Below are 17,542 nucleotides of genomic sequence, written 5' to 3'. Positions count from 1 at the left end.
TGTTGTTGGCCCGTGTTTGTTTCTAACGTCTTGATCATATCCACGACCCATTATCACAAAATTCCTTCCACAAGCAAAGTATTCAGAAAAGAAATGGATTGCATATCGGAAGAAGTGCTACATAAGGCATAGAGGCATATAGGGCATATGGGGCATAAAATCAAGAGAGGGAAAGTTAAAACTAGGCGCGTGTCAATGTGAATGTGAGTGTTGTACAATGCAATTATCCGTCCGAATCCAATAACTAATGCGAAACACGAATAGTCTCCATTGAGACATCATTACTAGGTGAGATGGCGTCGACTTCATTTTGGGGTTTTTTTCGCCTAAAGTTTCCGAAAATAGCGTTTACAAGACGGGCCGGGAAGCTGAGGGGATAGAGGATCAAAATACGATACAGAGAGGAGAAGATGGCGAAGACGGGACGGAGGAAGGGTTTCTGCATGCGTACACCACGCTCCTTTTCTTCCGGTCGCTCTGTCACCTCCATCGTTTGGAATACGCTCGTGTCAATGGCGGTCGAAACTGAGACGGTTACTGGTTTTGCCTCGATGGAGACCTCTGCATGAGATACTGAAGCTCCGACCCCAATATCCTGTCTCTCGGGTGTGGCATCGATACACATGGAACGTCGCTCAACGGTAGCGTCAACGTCGCGATCAACAAGAGAAGGAGTGGCTTGGACCATGGCGCTATCAGTCCGGGGTCGCACTTGAACGCCGATATTCAGTTTTTCAACTGTGGCATCGATGGACTTCTCCAATAAGACGCGTTGAATAGGCGGTGGGCCATGGGCTATGAACGAACGCTCAATGTTTCGCATCATCTGTAAATGGGGGAGGGTGTCGGATACTTTCTGCCAGTGATTGTCGTGAATCTCGTTATAATTTGGCCTGTTCTTGTCCTGGAACCATTTTATCGATTCCAAGTTGGGGGCCAGGTGACTAAGGAGCACGGAGACTTGTAGAGGGTCCGCTATCCAAGAATTGCTGAAATGGATGCGTTGAAGAGATGCTGACGACAGTGATTGATTTTGGAGAATTGGGATCGAACCCGGCTGCGCGTCCACGTTTATGTGAAGAGTTTGTAGGTTTCTGCAGCCCCTCGTTAGCCAGCCGAGGGCCTCCAAGCTTATCCTGGGCGAATTGTTCTGGAAACGCGCAAGGGGGCAGAGCCGCAAGACCTCCAGCTTGGGGCATGCGTAGCCCAGCCGCTCTAGATCTGTAGGCGTGAAGATGACAGACTCTGGAAGGTCGATATCAAGGCGGAGGAGCTCAGGTAGGTAGACGAGGTACTGAAGAGGGAGAGGAAGATTTGACGTCTCGCCCTTTATGACAGACCTAGAAGTTGCAGTGATGCGAAGACTTTGAAGCGTTTCACCGAACTTTTCGCTGATAAGATTGCAAAAATCACACCAGTCTGCCCTCTCGGGTGGATCCTCAATGGCGAGGTCGAGATGCGTGAGGGTGCAGGGGAGGTGTTCGAGGAAAACGTTAATGTTGGACACATCGCCGGTCAACTGGAGTCTCCTCAAATGACTGAATGGACCAGCGTCGCGTCTCCCGTTGCCGTAATAACTATCATCATCTGTCAGACGAATGGCGGATTTACGAAACTCTGAAAAGTCGAATTCATCCTCGTTGGAGAAGATGCCACTGTCGTGACTATTGATGGAGCTTGGAGTATCGATACCGGTCTCTTCGACCTTATCGAAGAAGCCCTCAACAGCGGCGGGAGAGCGTCCCGTCAGGTCAAGCTGCAACGACTTCAGCTTCGGAAGTTTGGCTGACCACCTGCCGATATCGGCGCCCAGCGCGCCTGGCGCTACGAGTTCAACCTTTTCGAGGCCTTTCTGGTTCCTCAGGAGGTGCGTGAAGTTGTCGGGGATGAACGTCGGGGACATGAATGAGAAACCAGCAAGTTTCGTACGAGTGGCGACATCAGCGAGGAAGTGGCTGAATTGCGGAAGTTGCGATTCGATCTGAAGGTTGATCACCTTCAGGGTCGGATTGAGGAACATTGACGCTCGCTCAAGACCAGATGCTGTCTGCGCCTTCCATGTCAACTCCTCCAAGTTTGGCAAGATGTAATGGTGAGGCCGGTTCTCGAGCAGCGGGAACACCGTCGCGAGGTTGTTGGTAGCCTCGTTATAGGTAATACGACGAACACGGTCGCTATATTTGACGACAGCAGCCCAATCCTCGCTTTCTGGCGCCTTGATCTGGCCATGTCACATGAGGCATCGTGTATCAACATGTGGCGAATTCACTCACCAGACCGAATCCCGGTTTGTGGGCTTTTCTCATAATATTATTCGGGAACAAACCAATAATGGGCACGAGGGAATCCAGCTCCCGCCATAAAATATTCAACGCCGGGGCACAAAATGCCTTACAAGTCCTCGCAAGCCTAGAAAGCATGCGCTTGCCGTTAGAGGCGTCCAATACAGCTTCCAGAAGCTTAGTAGTGGCGTCCTGATCACGGAGGACAAGGAGAATGGAAGTCTTGACCTTGGGTTTGGGGGGCGCCTTGTGAGCGGTTTGGTGGTGGCCGCGGTTGTTGTTTTTGCGAGAAGCGGTTTTTTTAGCCATGTCTACAAGTAAGATGGGAATGCGAAGCAGGAAAGGCGGTAAAAGCGGCGCTGGTAGATGCGGAAGTGGCGGATTTGTGGACGAAGTCCAGAAGTGAGGGAAACAACTTAGCAAAGATCAGGGACTTATAGAGGTCTGCGCAGATGGAGTGTGTGGTATACACGTTGTTGTGAATCAATTCAGAGTGGTTTCGGTCGTGCTCTTCATTTAATATTAGGTACTTGGTGTTATTAGAAGTCGGACATGTGCTCGGAACGAGGCCGTCGAAGTTTGAATGAACGAGCCGCACGTCTGATTGTCCGTACAGCTACAGTGATGCGAGTCGGCGACCAGTAAGCTCTATACTGTTCTTGAAACGAAGAGAACAATCGTGCTCCAGCCCAGCCATGCGCCGTGAACATAAAGTCTGCCAGGGTGACCTTTCCAAAGTAACGTTACCTGGCACGATGTGTTTTACACTAAATGATCCGTGAATATCGATCAGAAAAACCGCAAGGTAAACTAGTTGAAAATCAATCAATTAACATACAAAATAATGGAGCTATATCTCTTCCGCATGATAGTGAGACCCCGATAATTCACCAACCTCCCAAGGAATCGGATCTCCTTCCCATTCATCCTCTCCTTCATCGATGCCGCCATCTTCATGTTCTGCGAGCTCGTCTCTTTCATCCTCTCCAACACCCCATACTTCTCCTCCCTTGTTGGGATCATAATGCAGCACTCTGCGTCCGGACAGTAGTCCCTTCACAACGTTTTCTTCTTCGTCCACATGTTTCTTCGACTTGAACGACTCGAGCACCAACACGCGGCGTAGCTCGCTCGGTAAGCTACCTTGCGTTCTCTCAAGGCCCGCATCGTCGCCTTCGACTTCCTCATTCTGATCGTTCTCTTTGTCATCGGCATTTCTTGGCTGCACAGACGCTCGACCCTTACCGCGAGGCTGAACATGCCCGGTGTAATTTAATATAGGGTCCTCGATCTCAGGATTACCCTCTGTTGGTAGTGTAGTACGGATACCGCGTGAGTGATGAACGAGTTTTACGCTTTGGTGACCATTGGAATTGCTGCTGCCATCGTCGCTTTCCATGCTGTCATCCTCGCTGTGTCGGAACTTGGCCTTCTTACGACTTGTGGCTTTGGAAGTACGTATGTCCTTAGATTTAGATTTTCCGGACATACCGTACGAGCCATTCGGATTGGGTGACGGCGGAAGTAATTGGGAAGTAAGAACAAGTAAATCAGAGGACGATTCCGTATCAGGGTCGTTTATGGGTCGTTCAGAGATTGTTTCCGGCAGGACGCGTTTGACAGATGAGCGACTTTGGGAAAGAGATTCTTTGCTAACTTTATCTGAGGTTTCACTACCGAAAGCTAATGTCATTTGGACAAGCTTAGACCGCGCTTTAGTCGTTGATGAAACCTGTGATTTGACAGAGGTCGGATTCTTGGAAGTCCTTTTGTCAACCGGCCTCCTAGCTTTAGAGTTGGGACTAAACACGTCATCGTCCATGCTAGGTAAGGAATTTCCTAGACGTTTACTGCGCGAGGGTTTCATAGCCAGTACATCACTCCCGAATAGATCCGTGCTTGATGTTGGCCTTAAAGTGTCTTCAAAAAGTAAAGTGAAAGCTCTTCCATTAGCTGCAGGCTTCATTGGGCTATCATCAACAAATGACGAGCTAGCCCCATCAACGCTGCCTTCGTCTTCCCCACCGTCGCTACTGTCGCTTACAGCATCTGTACCCGGAGGGTGCATCATCGGAAAACGAAGATTGCCAGGAGATAGCACCCGCCTGCGTTTTTCTTTCTTCGGCGATGGCGACACTGGTTCACCACGCAGCCGCTTACGGGCACGAGAGATACCCGAGGGGGGTTCTATGGGCAGCAGCGCAGAGCTTGAAGGTTCGACAGGTTGAATTAGAGGGAACAGGTCCGGAGACTGTTGTCGTTGTGAAGTCTGAACTTTAGGTTTACGAGGGGTAGCGAATGGGTTCGATGAGGATTTGAAGGGGTCGGGGTGAATGGTCTCTCTTTGTTTACCCTTGTCCCTTTTCTGGGGAGAAAAGGGATTGAAGCTTGCCAAAGGAGCAGTAGTCTCCGCGGCGCGAGAAGACTGTAAAGGTTTCGGCGATGGCTTAGAGGCAGATGAAGTCTGGCGTGGAGGGGTAGAAGGCGGGTCATTGGGGCGGAAAGTCGACGTGGAGGGTACGGCCGAGGCTTTGGAGAGTTTCTTGTAAATTTTATATTTCTGGGCTAGATTACTAGGATTTAAATGACGCGATTATCAATAATGGAACAGGACACACCGACGGAGGGCTGCTTCCTGATATCGTCGACCGTAGGCTCTCTCCCGTTCTCCTGCTTAAAGTTGCGTTCCCAAGCCTTGACCTCAGCGCGGACGCTGGCGAGTTCAGTGGACATTGAGCCCGGACGAAGCGATATTCGCGTCGATGGACGGCACATGGGAGGGAGATGCCGATCACGGGACCAATACACGTCCACAAGCGCAAACAAGTTGCTCCTGCTCCTTCAAGCTGGCCCAAGCGACCTGCCAGAGAACACCCTGTCTAGCAACTCAGCAAGCTTAGCTATACACCACCCAGCACCATGTCTGGAATACGTCCTAGGCAAAGCATCGTCAACCTCTTTGACCCTCTCGCTAACTCGGCTGCCAGCGAAATCCCCCCAACGCCCCGTCATGATGCTTCCAACACAGACGAGGAGACATTCAAAGATTCTCCGATCGGCCTCACTATGAATCTGTTCGTCGAGCAGTTATCTGAAGCAGTTTCGCACCCACAGCCCACACCACTAAAGCGTCGACTGATCGACATTGGTGATATGACTCTCGAGGATGCTGCTTCTCCGGATGCTTTACTGGACGAGGATTTGGAAGAGGAATTCAGCACACGTTTTAACCTTGTTGACGATGAAGACAATTCTACACTCACTTTCAAAGACATGGTCAAAGCTGCCACACCGAACAGATCACTCAAATCTATCTTTGAATCGCCCATTGGCCGAGCACTACCAATGGCCCGGTTTTCTCCTACAGGTACTGCTGGTTTAAATATGACATCTACGCCGTCTTCAGATGCCTGCAAGGAGGGTTTCAAATCAGGAGCACTTTTCAACGAGTCTATTTTGGAGGAAAATGAACCCGAGGCACCCGTAGCAGTGCCTCCGCGGGTTGGCACACTTGAACCGGAAATAGAACCGTCCATTATTCCTGAGGATATACCTCTCCCTCCCTCACCCCTTGTAAATGCGCCAGAATTGGCCATCGATTCCGTCGGTGACTATATCGGTGATACGGGCCTCTTATATGAAGCTGCACCTGATCTCAATCGCTCGACTAACGTCGCAGACAAATCCGCATGTGCATCTACGCCTTTCATCGCACAAGTTTCCGGCCCAGACCATCCGAACGTTTCCATCTCATCCATCGAACCTTCTGGTAACCTAATAGCAGACACCTCCACTCCCATTATGGTCTTCATGTCGTCTCCTCCATCTTCAACCATACCTCTCGCTGAAACCGAGGCCATATATGATAAAAAGAACGTCCGCTTGCGCCCCAGGTCTTCTATCACTTCTCCACAGGACCACGATCGCTTCTCCGTCGACTTAAACACATCATTCCAGCTACACATGCAATCTTCGGATCTGTCGTTTGACCTGTTGAATGATAAGATGTCCCTTTTCAATACACAAATTGACATGGAATCTTTTCTGGCGACCACCGAGGATGATCCAAGCTTCGACTTGGAAACGGACAAGCCCAGTGCGGGGAAAGCATCGAATAAACAAGCTGTGGATGTTGTAGAAAGAGAGGTGACGTCTTCAATGGATGGTGAGATTTTGCATCTAGTTGACGAATGTGGGCGTGGAACCGATGCATTTGTATCAGACACATCTTCGGCTACGAGTTCACCTGCCCCTGCTACTCCAGTTGACGGTGAGCCATTTAGTAAATATATCTGGGCTGGGATTTGACTCGAGCTCAAGTGCCCAACACACCCTCTATCCCAGTTCATGGCTCTAAAGACTCTCCCTCTTCATTTGGTGCGGAATGATCCTTTAGTTGTCTCGCAATTCCATTAACGAGATATAGGTTCTGATTCTAAAGCAGCTCGGAAACGTCTGAGTATTCCTATTTCAACATCGTCATCGCGCCTGGTAGATATATCCCCACCTTCTGAAGGAACAATTTTTTTGTGTGAGTGAGATATTGCGTCGTTGAACTTAACTTATGCCATACCCGTATCAAGCAAAATCACCTTCACACCCCTTTTCCCCTTCCAATGGGAGTAAGCCGAACAACCCTGCTGAAGACTCACCCATTGTTCCTATTCGTTCAACTGAACGACGGAGATATACTCTGCAACTTACGACACCTAAGACGTTCGAGAAACCAACGACCCCCATCATGCCTCTCGCAATACCAGCCCTCAAAATCATAAAGAGAGCGAGGACTATCGGCCACCAACGGAGTGACTCGACGACGAGCATACCAGAGAATTCCAATCCTAAGACTGCAACAGGATTGAAAAGATTGTCCATGACTACCTCTTCCAAACTCCGAAATCTGCCGAGCCCTGCACCTCTCCGTACACGAAAAGCGGCCAGGGAGGATAACCTTCAGGAAAAAGAAGTTCGAATACAACCTGTCGGGCAGGGGACGAATATCAAATGCTTCGTTCCGCCCCGACCACCAATCCCATCACAGCCAACAAGTGGTTCAGGTCCTCGCCGTGTACCCATCTCGGAAGGACCCCAATCGAAATCGACCAACTCCAGAGCAGCGACAATGCCCTCAGCACCTATTGGAGGTCCTAAAAGAACTGTTCCCTCTGCTATGGCAGCTTTCCACGACCGCTCGGCTTCCATCTCTAGATCCAGTGGCATGAAACCACCGACACGACTTGGAACCGCAAACGTATCAAGCGCTACCTCTTCATTACCAAAACCTACTCCCCGCGCGTCCACTTCTCGCTTGCCTGCCCCCAAAAGCTTGAAGACAGGGGGCCTTCCAACTCTTCGTCGAGTATCCTGAATAGAGGGACAATAGACCTTTCGTGGCCTACTTTAAATTGTCACTGGCCTACATAGCTATCGCAAATAATCTAAGACTGTCATCGCATTTATCGCTGTTTGATACCTTGTTTTCTTGTTTAACATTGGATAAATTACAAAGACTTTTCTGCGTGTTGTGTCAAGTGTTTTCGTCCTTAAGTTGCTGTCTAGCTGATTAAATAAATAATGTTCGTTTTTTCGGCCCAAGGATAAGCAAAGAAGCAAAGTTTAACCAGAGCGTGATACGACGCGGCAGCGTTCAAAACTTCAATCAGGGAGACCGACGTGCTGCTCTTGTCTGCGACCATGGGACATGGCTCCTCCAATACGTATTGCGAACCGTTATTTTTGTGCATCGACGCGTCTCTCGACATCGAGCTACCAATGACAAGTGTACACATGTCATCAACCCTAACAAAAAACGAGTGTCATGACATAAAAGAACGCGGTCGGGCGTCCTGGGATAGACCTTTGACCCGTCCTTGACCCTCTTCTCTGCATGGTCGAGCTCTTGTACGTCAACTCTTACGTTGTAATTGCTGCCTGAACCACCCTTTCTTCGTCTGTATTTAAGGTGAGGTTGAATTCGGCCTCTTTATTTTTTTCATACTGACCCCGATGGCACAGAGAGACGACTGGATATACACGACACGCTGCCACTCGACTGATGCGGCATTCTCCAAACGGAGTTGCAATGAAGTGACATCTGTCTATCTGTGGACAAGGCCAGACAAAATATCAACGGTGAAGACTGCAGCCCATTTTGCTGTCTCCCAGTCCATGAATGATATATCAGGAGTCAACTATGCTGACCCAGCTTTTTCCCCCGACCCCCTTTCCAATCTGAATTTTCTTTCTTCCAAGCAGAAATCTGCCTCGACCACTTCCCGGCCCCGTCCCGGCCATCCGACCGCAAAGAAGCGACGACCTCGAGTCAAGGAGCACATGCCTCCCCCGCCGCCCAGCTCTCCAGCCCTTCCTGAGCGAACCACAGCCGATATATCCACGGCTTCATCAACTATCAATAGCCCCTCTTTCAAAAATTCCTCATCCCCACCACTCAGGCCCCATCCTGCCGCACCATCAGCCTCGTCCAGTCCTTCCTCTTCTTTCGTGCCTCACGTGCATGCAAGGGCAGACATGCCGCAGAATGCCCACCATCATACCCTCTTGCGTCGACACTCCCATCACACCTCCCCCCCTCCCAAGCCAGAGCATCAGAAACGCCACGGTTTCCTCTCAAAAATCTTCGGCTCATCGAATTCAGAGACTTCGGAAAGCACTACCAGTTCAAACTCATCTCCTCCACCGCCTTCTAATAATAAACGCCACACTTCAATGCGGATTGTACCGCAGTCCCCATCGCTACCGCACGATCGTGCACAACCAGCTCATCAACACCACATCGCCAACCCTTCTCCCGAAATTTCTATGTTGGGAAACACCCCACGGCCGGCGATGGCTCGCACAGCTGCTGAGGCCGTGAGGGTTATGCCGGTTGTTGCTGCTCCCCCTCCCGTTGATGATCAGTGGATGCATCAGGACCTGGATAGAATCGACGAGTTGGACGAGAGTAATCCTTTCGGGAGAGCTATCCACAACGGAGGACCGTATGAGGCTGTTCCAAGGTTTGTGCACAGGGACTTAAATCCAAAACCACACGTGAAGCCTCCTCAAACTCAGGTATCCTTTTTCAATTTGTTCCGTTGGATACTTCTACTGATCCATTTTCTAGCAAAACAGTGACCGGGGCTCTATGATGTCGGGTGATGTATGTGTTCATTATCTGAGGCTGTCAACTACCCTTCTTAGACGATCCAACCACTAGGTTTACAGAAATGCTCAAATCATGGCCTTGAAGAAGGGAACCCTGAATTTAAAGCCAGGACAAGTACTCCCTCGAAAACTGATACCCCGGGCCGAGATCTCTCATTACCCTTATTCTCAACCCGATTCTCCGCCACAACGAGACAGGCATTACGACCACCACCCGCGTCATACTCACGCGCAACCCGGCGAACCTATTCGCGACGGCCGACCTCCGTTGGAACAATCAGGACCTATACCCAGATTCCCTTCGGTGCCTGAAGCAAATCTTTCCCGTACCCGACCTAGTAGTTCGATAACCGATTCACCGTCAAATAATCAAGGCCAAACGCCGTCACCCACGCCTACATTCATCCAATATGAAAATCAAGATTCAGGCTTTGCAATTGGCATGGCCATGGTCTCTGCTGACGAGAATATTTCGCATTCAACTAATGGAACGACAAGTATTGAAAATAATCCAGAGTCTGGCTCGAGCACGAATATGCCCACGAAAAATGTTGTCAACGAGCCATCAATAGACGAGAAGATACATAGTCCGCCACCATACACATTCGAACCTCCAAACCTTTTATCTAATGAAACGAGGTATATGCGCACCGATGGCAGCCACACCCCAGGAGCCGCAGCCACTAAGCCCAGCGAGAGGGGCCAATTTGTCCATATGCCTCAGCCATCATTCCCAGAGACTACGCAACTCCTTCCGAGAATGCCCTCTACTTCTTCTCTCTCGAGAAGCGGAACATGGCACCCACAAGCTGTTCAGATACCTCCACCTCCACCTCCACCTCATTCAGGTCCTAGCCGGCGAGAAGTCCACAGTTTGGGGCCTCCGCCTCTACAAGAACGCATTACCCCTGCTGATCCTCGGCTCCACCGTGCTTCTACTTATGCACTAAATTCTTCAGGGGCACGTACCGATCGTTTGGCCCTTGCATCGTCTCTACAAAGAGACGAAAGCGTTTTGCGCTCGTCTGGCTCGCCAGGTCTGCGTGATCGCGAGTCTGATGCCAGAAGTGTTCAGCAATCAAACGTGACGATGTCCAACGCCTCCCGTATGACAGGCTCCTCTCAGGCCAGGGAAGACTACCGGAGAAATCGTTACCTTCCAAAACAACTTGTCATGCCTACTCCTCTTCAGCCAGCTTTACAGAATCAGGCTGCAGTCCAACAAGTACGGTTTGATCCTCGGGCTGGTCCTGTCCATGCTCGCGACTCTTCACCGTCGAAGAGAAGGTCTACCTTGGTCACTTCCCCGATACCACGCGCCGAGGACATTCCCGTGGCCGCTTCTGGTGGCAAACTTCGCAAACGCATGAGTCTACTAGGAGGGAAGAAGGAGCAAGCCTCGCCGGTTGCTGCTGTTTCGTTCTTGGCTAATATTGTAACATCCGATAAGAATGACCGTGGAGCTGAGAAACCACGGAAAAATGTATTGAACAAGAGGAAATAGCGAATCCCTCATGAACTCACGTCTCAAATTTTCTTTTCGGCTCTCCTTAATATTGCGGATATTGATGCTCCAATATATCAACATATAGACGTTACTACTCGGCTCTCTATGCCATGGTTCCCTTCTGATCGCGCCCATTAGACAATCATAGTTATTTCTGTTTTTTGAGGATTTTATCCCCCTGACGTACTCTTATATTGTTGTTTTCATTACTCTCTTCATCACAGTCAGTACTTAGCTTGATGCTACCAATGGTGTTTTAATGACCGCATATCATATATGTATAGTAAAATTATTGTTCAACAGTTTAGTTTGAGCAAATGCATATGGATGGTTTCTTCGTCCAGCTTCAATTTCTTGCGAACGAGCCCAAGATCTTGCGTTCATTGATCTTCCTTCTGGGGAGCGTTGAACTAACGGTCGATTTCTCTCTTGGATCTATTTCTCATGAATGATTGAAACACTTATCTAAATTTCCAAACAAGTACTCATGATATGATTGGCGAGGTAATAAGATCGGCGCATGACAACGACACATGGATCGCTTTCAAGGAGTGGAAACATACTAACAGACTTAAAGGTGGCTGAAAGTTCCGAGTCGGTCAGGTCTGTCGATCATAGCTGCCAGAATCGACGTTCGCTCCACCACAACACGTTGACAAAACATGTGCTTTCCTTGTCGCCTGTCTTCAATGATCATCAAATCGATCCTTGGGCACCTGCTGACATCACTTACAACCAGGGTTACCAATAAACAAGCTGCGAAGACTCGATTAAGCTAGAAGAAGTGGAAGCACGTGCGCCCTTGGCACAAGTGGAAGTTGGTCAAAGTTATGGAACATCTCATTCCTATTTCAATAGAGGTTAGCATGTGCATCATGTACACATGGACAGAAGAAAGAGCATCTCACCAATATATAATTGGTGGAGAGGCGATTAGGTCGCACATGCGACGTTGCGAGCTAGCATATATAAAGCGGCGAGAAGATTGTAGCAGCACGCTCGGATTGAGAATTTTGTTCAGCCCAGGTTTTAAAGAAAATGCGATCCATCCTGTCTTCCGCTCCAGTCCTCTTGGCCGTTGTTTCAGGCTTCCTCTTCCAAGCTGTTAAGGCCATCCCTTTCGATCTCGAAGCAAGGGCACAGGCTTGTAATTGTGCCGGTCCGTGATTACCGTTTATATCATACGCTGATCTATCGCACTGACCTCGTTGATAATCACAGGACGCAGTTATTCTGCTACATCGGTCCAAAATGGTATTAACAAGGCGCTGTCAGGGGGCGCTGGGTGGGTTGGGACAATTGTTCTTTCAACTGATCAAGCTGACGTCCTCGCAACGATCCAGCGACTATCCCCATGAGTATCACAACTTTGAGGTGAGCCTTAAGCTGAATTGGAAAGATGTGATGCCGGATCTGACCTTGATAATGTGCTGCAGGGTTTCAACTTTGGCTGCTCTGGCAGCACCTATTTCGAGTATCCCATCCTGACCAGCGGTACATATAACGGTGGATCCCCTGGCGCCGACCGCGTTGTCTATGACAACCTCGATAACTTCTGTTGTATGTCAAAGATTTTTGATTTTGCACACAGTATCTTAGTTCTTTGCCTAGCCTGCCTTACCCACACTGGCGCCCCGTCCACCAATGGTTTTGTGGAATGTAACTTCTAAATAGGAACCAAGAAGACTTCAATCGCACAACGCATGTACGTACTATATTAGATCAGAAAGGACTTGTATAAGTCAGCGAGTAGGAGCAATGTAGAGGACATGTGTTGTCATATTTTGAAAAATGAATCAATTATGAAATCTCGCTGTTCTGATTTCAGGACACAAGTTCGAGTTATTGAGATATCTATGTCAGCATTGGGCAGGTTCATGAGCGCTAGTGCCAAGGCGACCGGACTACTAATTAGCTCATAATAGTTTCAATACAATTCTTTCGAAACTAACTCCGCTCAAAACCAAATATACTTATCTCCCAATTGAGGACTCGTAACTTATCCTTCATGTTCCAGTCTCTAATCTTCTCTAATGTACTCTGAAGATAAAGCAGATTGGAATGTACACACGCCGATCGACGTTCCGAGACCTCCCGGGTGCAATCGTCGTCGGATTTCGGACCCGAACCGAGAAATAGATAGAGAAGTTGGGAACTTGACGTGTAGATGCGAAGAGAGTGGCAGCAGGTAGAAGAGGAGACGAAGATGAAAAGCGAGAAGGGAAATTGAAGTAGGGGGAGTACCGTGCGGACAACGAAGAAGAAGAGATACTAACCAAACCATATATATATTGTAGGGCGACGTATCAGTCTCTGTAGAACTATTTTTCCTTCTTTTCAAATACATTTCCGTACCTGCTTAGTAGTGCTCGTCTCGATCTAAGTGGTGGTGACTTTCACTGGGGTGGTACCAAAATCAAGGAAAGTCCGAGTCTCGTCGTGGTTATTTGCCTGAGCCGCTTCCCAGTGACCTTCCAAACAGGCCGTAATAACTCCGCACCTCATGTTATGATATTTGGAAATCGGCCAGACTAGACACCATAGGACACCACTGGGCATCTGGTTCTAAATGCCACGGGCCATCATCTGTTTGGTCAAGTGTCTGAATTAACTTCCCCATCTGTCGCCATCCAGCTCTCTATTGACGCAGATCACGGATCAAAAATAAATTACTGGCGTCGGAGGCCCGTATTGGACTTACTCTCGGCCAACTTCTCCCTCGTACTGCCTACAGTAGTATGCGTCTCTCTTGTACCGGGTGCACCTCGGAACAGATTGGTTGCTCATATCACTATCTGACTACTTATCTCTCTGTCCTTATCTTGTTGGTTACAATATCTGGTGTGAAAATGGTCTTGATATTTTTAGATTTATTCTCACAGTGTGGTTTATTCGCGGTGGATACTCTTGGCATACTCGCCAAATACTACACCTTTTCAGGACGTATGACGCCGACGGGATGAAAACAGGGTATAGACAGCAGGGACTCCTGCGCACATGCTTATCGCGGAGAACGATTTCATGCACCAGCTGATAAGGGCTGCCGCGCAATGTATATAAAGGTTCCTCAATTCTCTTCGCATGGAGAAATTTCCCGTCATCTCACCTCTGTCTGACGAGCGAGGCTCCAATTATGCACCAGGCGTCGGAACCCTTAGAAGAGAAGAGGTCTATGGACCAGAAATCCGTTGACGAGAAGGTTGTTGAGGCTACCAGCATAAGCTCCGTGGATCTCCGTCATGGTGATGAAGCCCTGAAGCTTATCGATGCGGAGAACGCAGTCAAGTTCAGTGAGGAATACAATCTCAAGTTGAGGAGAAAGCTTGTACGCCCTACATTATTTAATCCGCGGTTCGAGTTTATCCAGGATGCTGATCTTTAGGACAAAATGATACCCCCTCTCTGTGCCGCTGTTTATTTCACTCAATATCTGTATGTTCATTTTATGATCAATCACTTGCATCTAACCAATGTCAAACTCACAGGGACAAAACTTCATTAAATTATGCTAGGTGCGTGCATTGTAGCGCTTCATTTGGTTGTAGCATTGACACGACTTTAAAGTGTGATGGGTTTTCCAATAACTGGACAGGTTTGTTCTATCGAGTCATGAGTTGTCCATAGCCTCACGTCTACATTGTCCAGCATTATAACTTAGTCTCTATGGCTTTCTATCTTGGTGAGTCCCACCTTTTCCGCGGACTTATCAACTTTGTAATTGACCTACGTCAAGGATTCCTTGCCTTTGAGTTTCCGACAACGTACTTCGCTCAGAAAACGCGGGTTGCTAAGTACCTTGGTGCGAATGTTATCATTTGGGGTATCCTCTTGATGCTTCACTCTGTCGGTGGATCATTTGGCGCTTTTTTTGCTCTTCGATTTTTGTTAGGCAAGAAGCAATATCTATGTGTGTTGCCCACATCGCTGATGATTTCCTGAAGGGATGTGTGAATCCTGCGTTGCTCCCATTCTCATCTTGATTATATCCATGTTCTACAAGAAGAACGAGCAAGCCAGGCGGATTTCGTGGTTTTATTTCATGGTAAGTGCCAGATAGCTATTGAATGGGCTTTCCTGACGTTGCGCATAGAATGGACTGACTCATATCTTTGGAGGCTTTGTTGCCTTTGTGAGTTGATGCTTCGGATCGCACGACCGTCGGACTGAGGGCTTCTTAGGGCGTTTCACATTACGATGGAAGAAGGCTTGCTCCCTGGAAAATCATTTACATTCTGCTTGGTGCCTTGGCCATCGTGGTCGGTATTTGTGTGATGATTTGGTTGCCTGATTCTCCTGTCCATGCGACGGGCCTCACAAAAGAAGAACGCATTGCTGCTTTGGAGAGAGTTCGTGATGGTCAGGGCGGCACCGAAAATAAGGAGCTCAAGACATATCAAATGAAGGAGGCCCTGTTGGATATTCGAACTTGGCTGATCATCCTTACCTCATTGCTCAGTAAGCTTGCTGGTCCATCCTTCAAATAGATGCGGTAGACTTAAACGACTTTCAGCTAGCATACCGAATGGGGGGATTAGTAACTGTAAGTGAAGTCAAATTTGAAGAGAGGACAAGGAGCCCACATCTCTTTGCAGTCAGCAACCTTATTATCAAGAGTTTCGGATACACGTACGTGCTGCTCGGAACGTCCTAGGGCATATCCCTCACCCAGTTGGGTTACAGATCAAAGCAAACCCTCATTCTGTCAACACCAGGAGGGGCAGTCGCAGCGCTAACCACGCTTTTCTGCGGTTGGTATGCGGACAGGAAGGTAGGTGTTAACCTCGCAGTTTGCATTCGACCTACTGAAAGCAGAATAGAATGAACGAGCGATCCCGGTTATTTTCGCTCTCTTACCGACGATCTTGGGTGCAGGTAGGACAAACTCGACTGTCGTATCGGGTTACGCTAAACAAAAGTCCGTAGCGTTGCTTATTGGGTTCAACAACACCGGACAGAAGGGAGTTCTCTTATTTGGTAAGCCAATTCTTGAACAGCTATATTTTGTCTCTGATCCATGCGTTTAATTAGCAATTTACCTCAGTAACTCGTTTGGGACTGCTCTGTCCACGGTTTACGCTTACCTGGCTAGTAACACTAGTGGTCACACGAAGAGGAGTACCATTAGCGCCTTGACTCTTGTTGCCTTTAGCGTAGGGAATATCGTAGGGACCGAGATATTCCAACCTAAGGATGCGCCAGGCTATATTCCGGGAAAAATCGCCATCATGATTCTCCTCTCCGTTCAGCTGGGAGTATCTCTTCTCCTCAGATGGATCAATGTGCGACTGAACAAGAAGAAGATAGCTGCTGTAGAGGATATGAAGAGGAAGAAAGGATGGACGGATGAGGATGTCCAGCGAGAGAGGAACAAACACGCTTTTGCTGACTTGACCGATAAAGAGTGGGTTATCTTCCAGTTCGTGCATACTCATCCCATGGTAACAAATATGCTTTCTTTCAATAGGAATCCATACTTCCTTTATACAGCATGAAACGCTTTGACGATTTTAATGATTAACAATGCGGGGTTAGAAATACGAATCCGCACTTTGAATATAATATGCATTACGTACTCGACACTTCATATTAAGGTGAAAAGATGCCACGAATATCAAGTTGGAGAGGGAAAGGTACATCCTGTGTCCAAATACATGCCATCACAAATGAGAAGGTAATTCTGGGTCAAAACAACATACAGTACAAATAGTAAAGGCACTCGGCGCTCAGTATTGTGATCGGAACATGAACTGGAAGCTATACTGTTTAGTATCAGGGTCCCAGTGCGACCAGTTCCAGTACCCTGCGTCATCTGTTTCGTCTTCAATTTCACGAGCGGGAATGCGGAAAGCGATGGTCTCGTATGGCTCAGCAGCAACCTTCAAGTCATGAGTGACGGAAGTCTGACGAAATGTATACACGTACGATGAGGTATTGGTAAGCCTTGTTGGGAGGTTCGCGCTTTTGTTCCCAAGCACTCATGAACCGTCTCCGTGGCGTTACTCCCGATTTGATTTGTGGGAGATGCACTTGCACCATCATGCCCTCCTTTCCGGTGTCCCTGTCCCTAACTTTTGTGACGCGGTATCCTGGTCGGCCAATTTTCAAGAAGACTTTGCGCTGTACGTTGCTTTGAGCAGGAGCAATCATAAGTTGTGTCTCCTTAGCATCACGAGCCGCGCGTCTGGCAAGATTCGTTTGATGTTTTTTGCCTTGCGTGTGAGCAAGATAAGAACCTTCGTTGGTGTGTAGTGTTAAGCATAGGCGACATTCTAATGAGCCAAGATGGTTGCGCAGGATATACGGGTCCTAGTGAAAATGTGAAAAATAATGTATTATAGAACGTGGGCGCACATACCTTGGCCAAGTCAATAGTCTCTAATGCCAGCTTCCTCAAGCGCTCACGCCTATCAACATTAGACTCTGAAGCACCTGCAACACCTCCGCCTCCAAATTTTGAGCCAACACGGTTCTAGGTATAGTCAGACCAGATGCTCGACTCCAATTTGAGTGAGACACGAACCTGGTAATCTACAATGTAGGTTCATGTGAGAAACCAGTCTGGAAACATTTCCAAAACAACGTACCCATT

The 17,542-nt window shown here is 48.4% G+C and overlaps 6 protein-coding genes across 6 annotated transcripts; 4 read left to right on the top strand and 2 right to left on the bottom strand.

Moving 5' to 3' along the window:
* Positions 1–83: 83 nt before the first annotated feature.
* Positions 84–2,885, bottom strand: AGABI2DRAFT_196685 (hypothetical protein). The gene is made up of 2 exons (XM_006453955.1): positions 2,274–2,885; positions 84–2,221 (listed from the first exon to the last, which is right to left on the bottom strand). Exons 1-2 carry the CDS (start codon positions 2,589–2,591, stop codon positions 245–247), a joined length of 2,295 nt encoding a protein of 764 aa, XP_006454018.1. The 5' UTR covers positions 2,592–2,885; the 3' UTR covers positions 84–244.
* A 2,316-nt stretch (positions 2,886–5,201) lies between these two features.
* On the top strand, positions 5,202–7,650 carry AGABI2DRAFT_113777 (hypothetical protein; the record flags this gene model as incomplete). The annotated part of the gene is made up of 4 exons (XM_006453954.1): positions 5,202–6,552; positions 6,603–6,659; positions 6,709–6,813; positions 6,866–7,650. The coding sequence occupies 4 exons, from the start codon at positions 5,202–5,204 to the stop codon at positions 7,648–7,650; spliced, it is 2,298 nt and encodes a 765-aa protein (XP_006454017.1).
* A 1,085-nt stretch (positions 7,651–8,735) lies between these two features.
* On the top strand, positions 8,736–11,109 carry AGABI2DRAFT_189343 (hypothetical protein). The gene is made up of 3 exons (XM_006453953.1): positions 8,736–9,353; positions 9,406–9,441; positions 9,499–11,109. The coding sequence occupies exons 1-3, from the start codon at positions 8,811–8,813 to the stop codon at positions 10,948–10,950; spliced, it is 2,031 nt and encodes a 676-aa protein (XP_006454016.1). The 5' UTR covers positions 8,736–8,810; the 3' UTR covers positions 10,951–11,109.
* An 828-nt stretch (positions 11,110–11,937) lies between these two features.
* On the top strand, positions 11,938–12,783 carry AGABI2DRAFT_189342 (hypothetical protein). Its single transcript, XM_006453952.1, has 5 exons — positions 11,938–12,112; positions 12,175–12,238; positions 12,297–12,327; positions 12,390–12,513; positions 12,565–12,783. The coding sequence occupies exons 1-5, from the start codon at positions 11,992–11,994 to the stop codon at positions 12,621–12,623; spliced, it is 399 nt and encodes a 132-aa protein (XP_006454015.1). The 5' UTR covers positions 11,938–11,991; the 3' UTR covers positions 12,624–12,783.
* Positions 12,784–14,048: 1,265 nt separating this feature from the next.
* AGABI2DRAFT_196678 (hypothetical protein) lies at positions 14,049–16,457 on the top strand. The gene is made up of 16 exons (XM_006453951.1): positions 14,049–14,278; positions 14,336–14,385; positions 14,439–14,465; positions 14,518–14,545; positions 14,599–14,632; positions 14,687–14,860; positions 14,895–14,995; positions 15,044–15,082; positions 15,132–15,408; positions 15,464–15,493; positions 15,546–15,579; positions 15,634–15,721; positions 15,771–15,825; positions 15,877–15,927; positions 15,982–16,354; positions 16,418–16,457. Exons 1-16 carry the CDS (start codon positions 14,087–14,089, stop codon positions 16,443–16,445), a joined length of 1,581 nt encoding a protein of 526 aa, XP_006454014.1. The 5' UTR covers positions 14,049–14,086; the 3' UTR covers positions 16,446–16,457.
* A 219-nt stretch (positions 16,458–16,676) lies between these two features.
* AGABI2DRAFT_140137 (hypothetical protein) lies at positions 16,677–17,541 on the bottom strand (the record flags this gene model as incomplete). The annotated part of the gene is made up of 5 exons (XM_006453950.1): positions 16,677–16,853; positions 16,876–17,259; positions 17,309–17,422; positions 17,474–17,481; positions 17,538–17,541. 5 exons carry the CDS (start codon positions 17,539–17,541, stop codon positions 16,677–16,679), a joined length of 687 nt encoding a protein of 228 aa, XP_006454013.1.
* Position 17,542: the final 1 nt, after the last annotated feature.

This window comes from Agaricus bisporus (assembly GCF_000300575.1).
Source record: "Agaricus bisporus var. bisporus H97 unplaced genomic scaffold AGABI2scaffold_1, whole genome shotgun sequence".
Classification (NCBI taxonomy): Eukaryota; Fungi; Basidiomycota; class Agaricomycetes; order Agaricales; family Agaricaceae; genus Agaricus; species Agaricus bisporus.
This window is presented reverse-complemented; position numbering and strand designations above follow the sequence as displayed.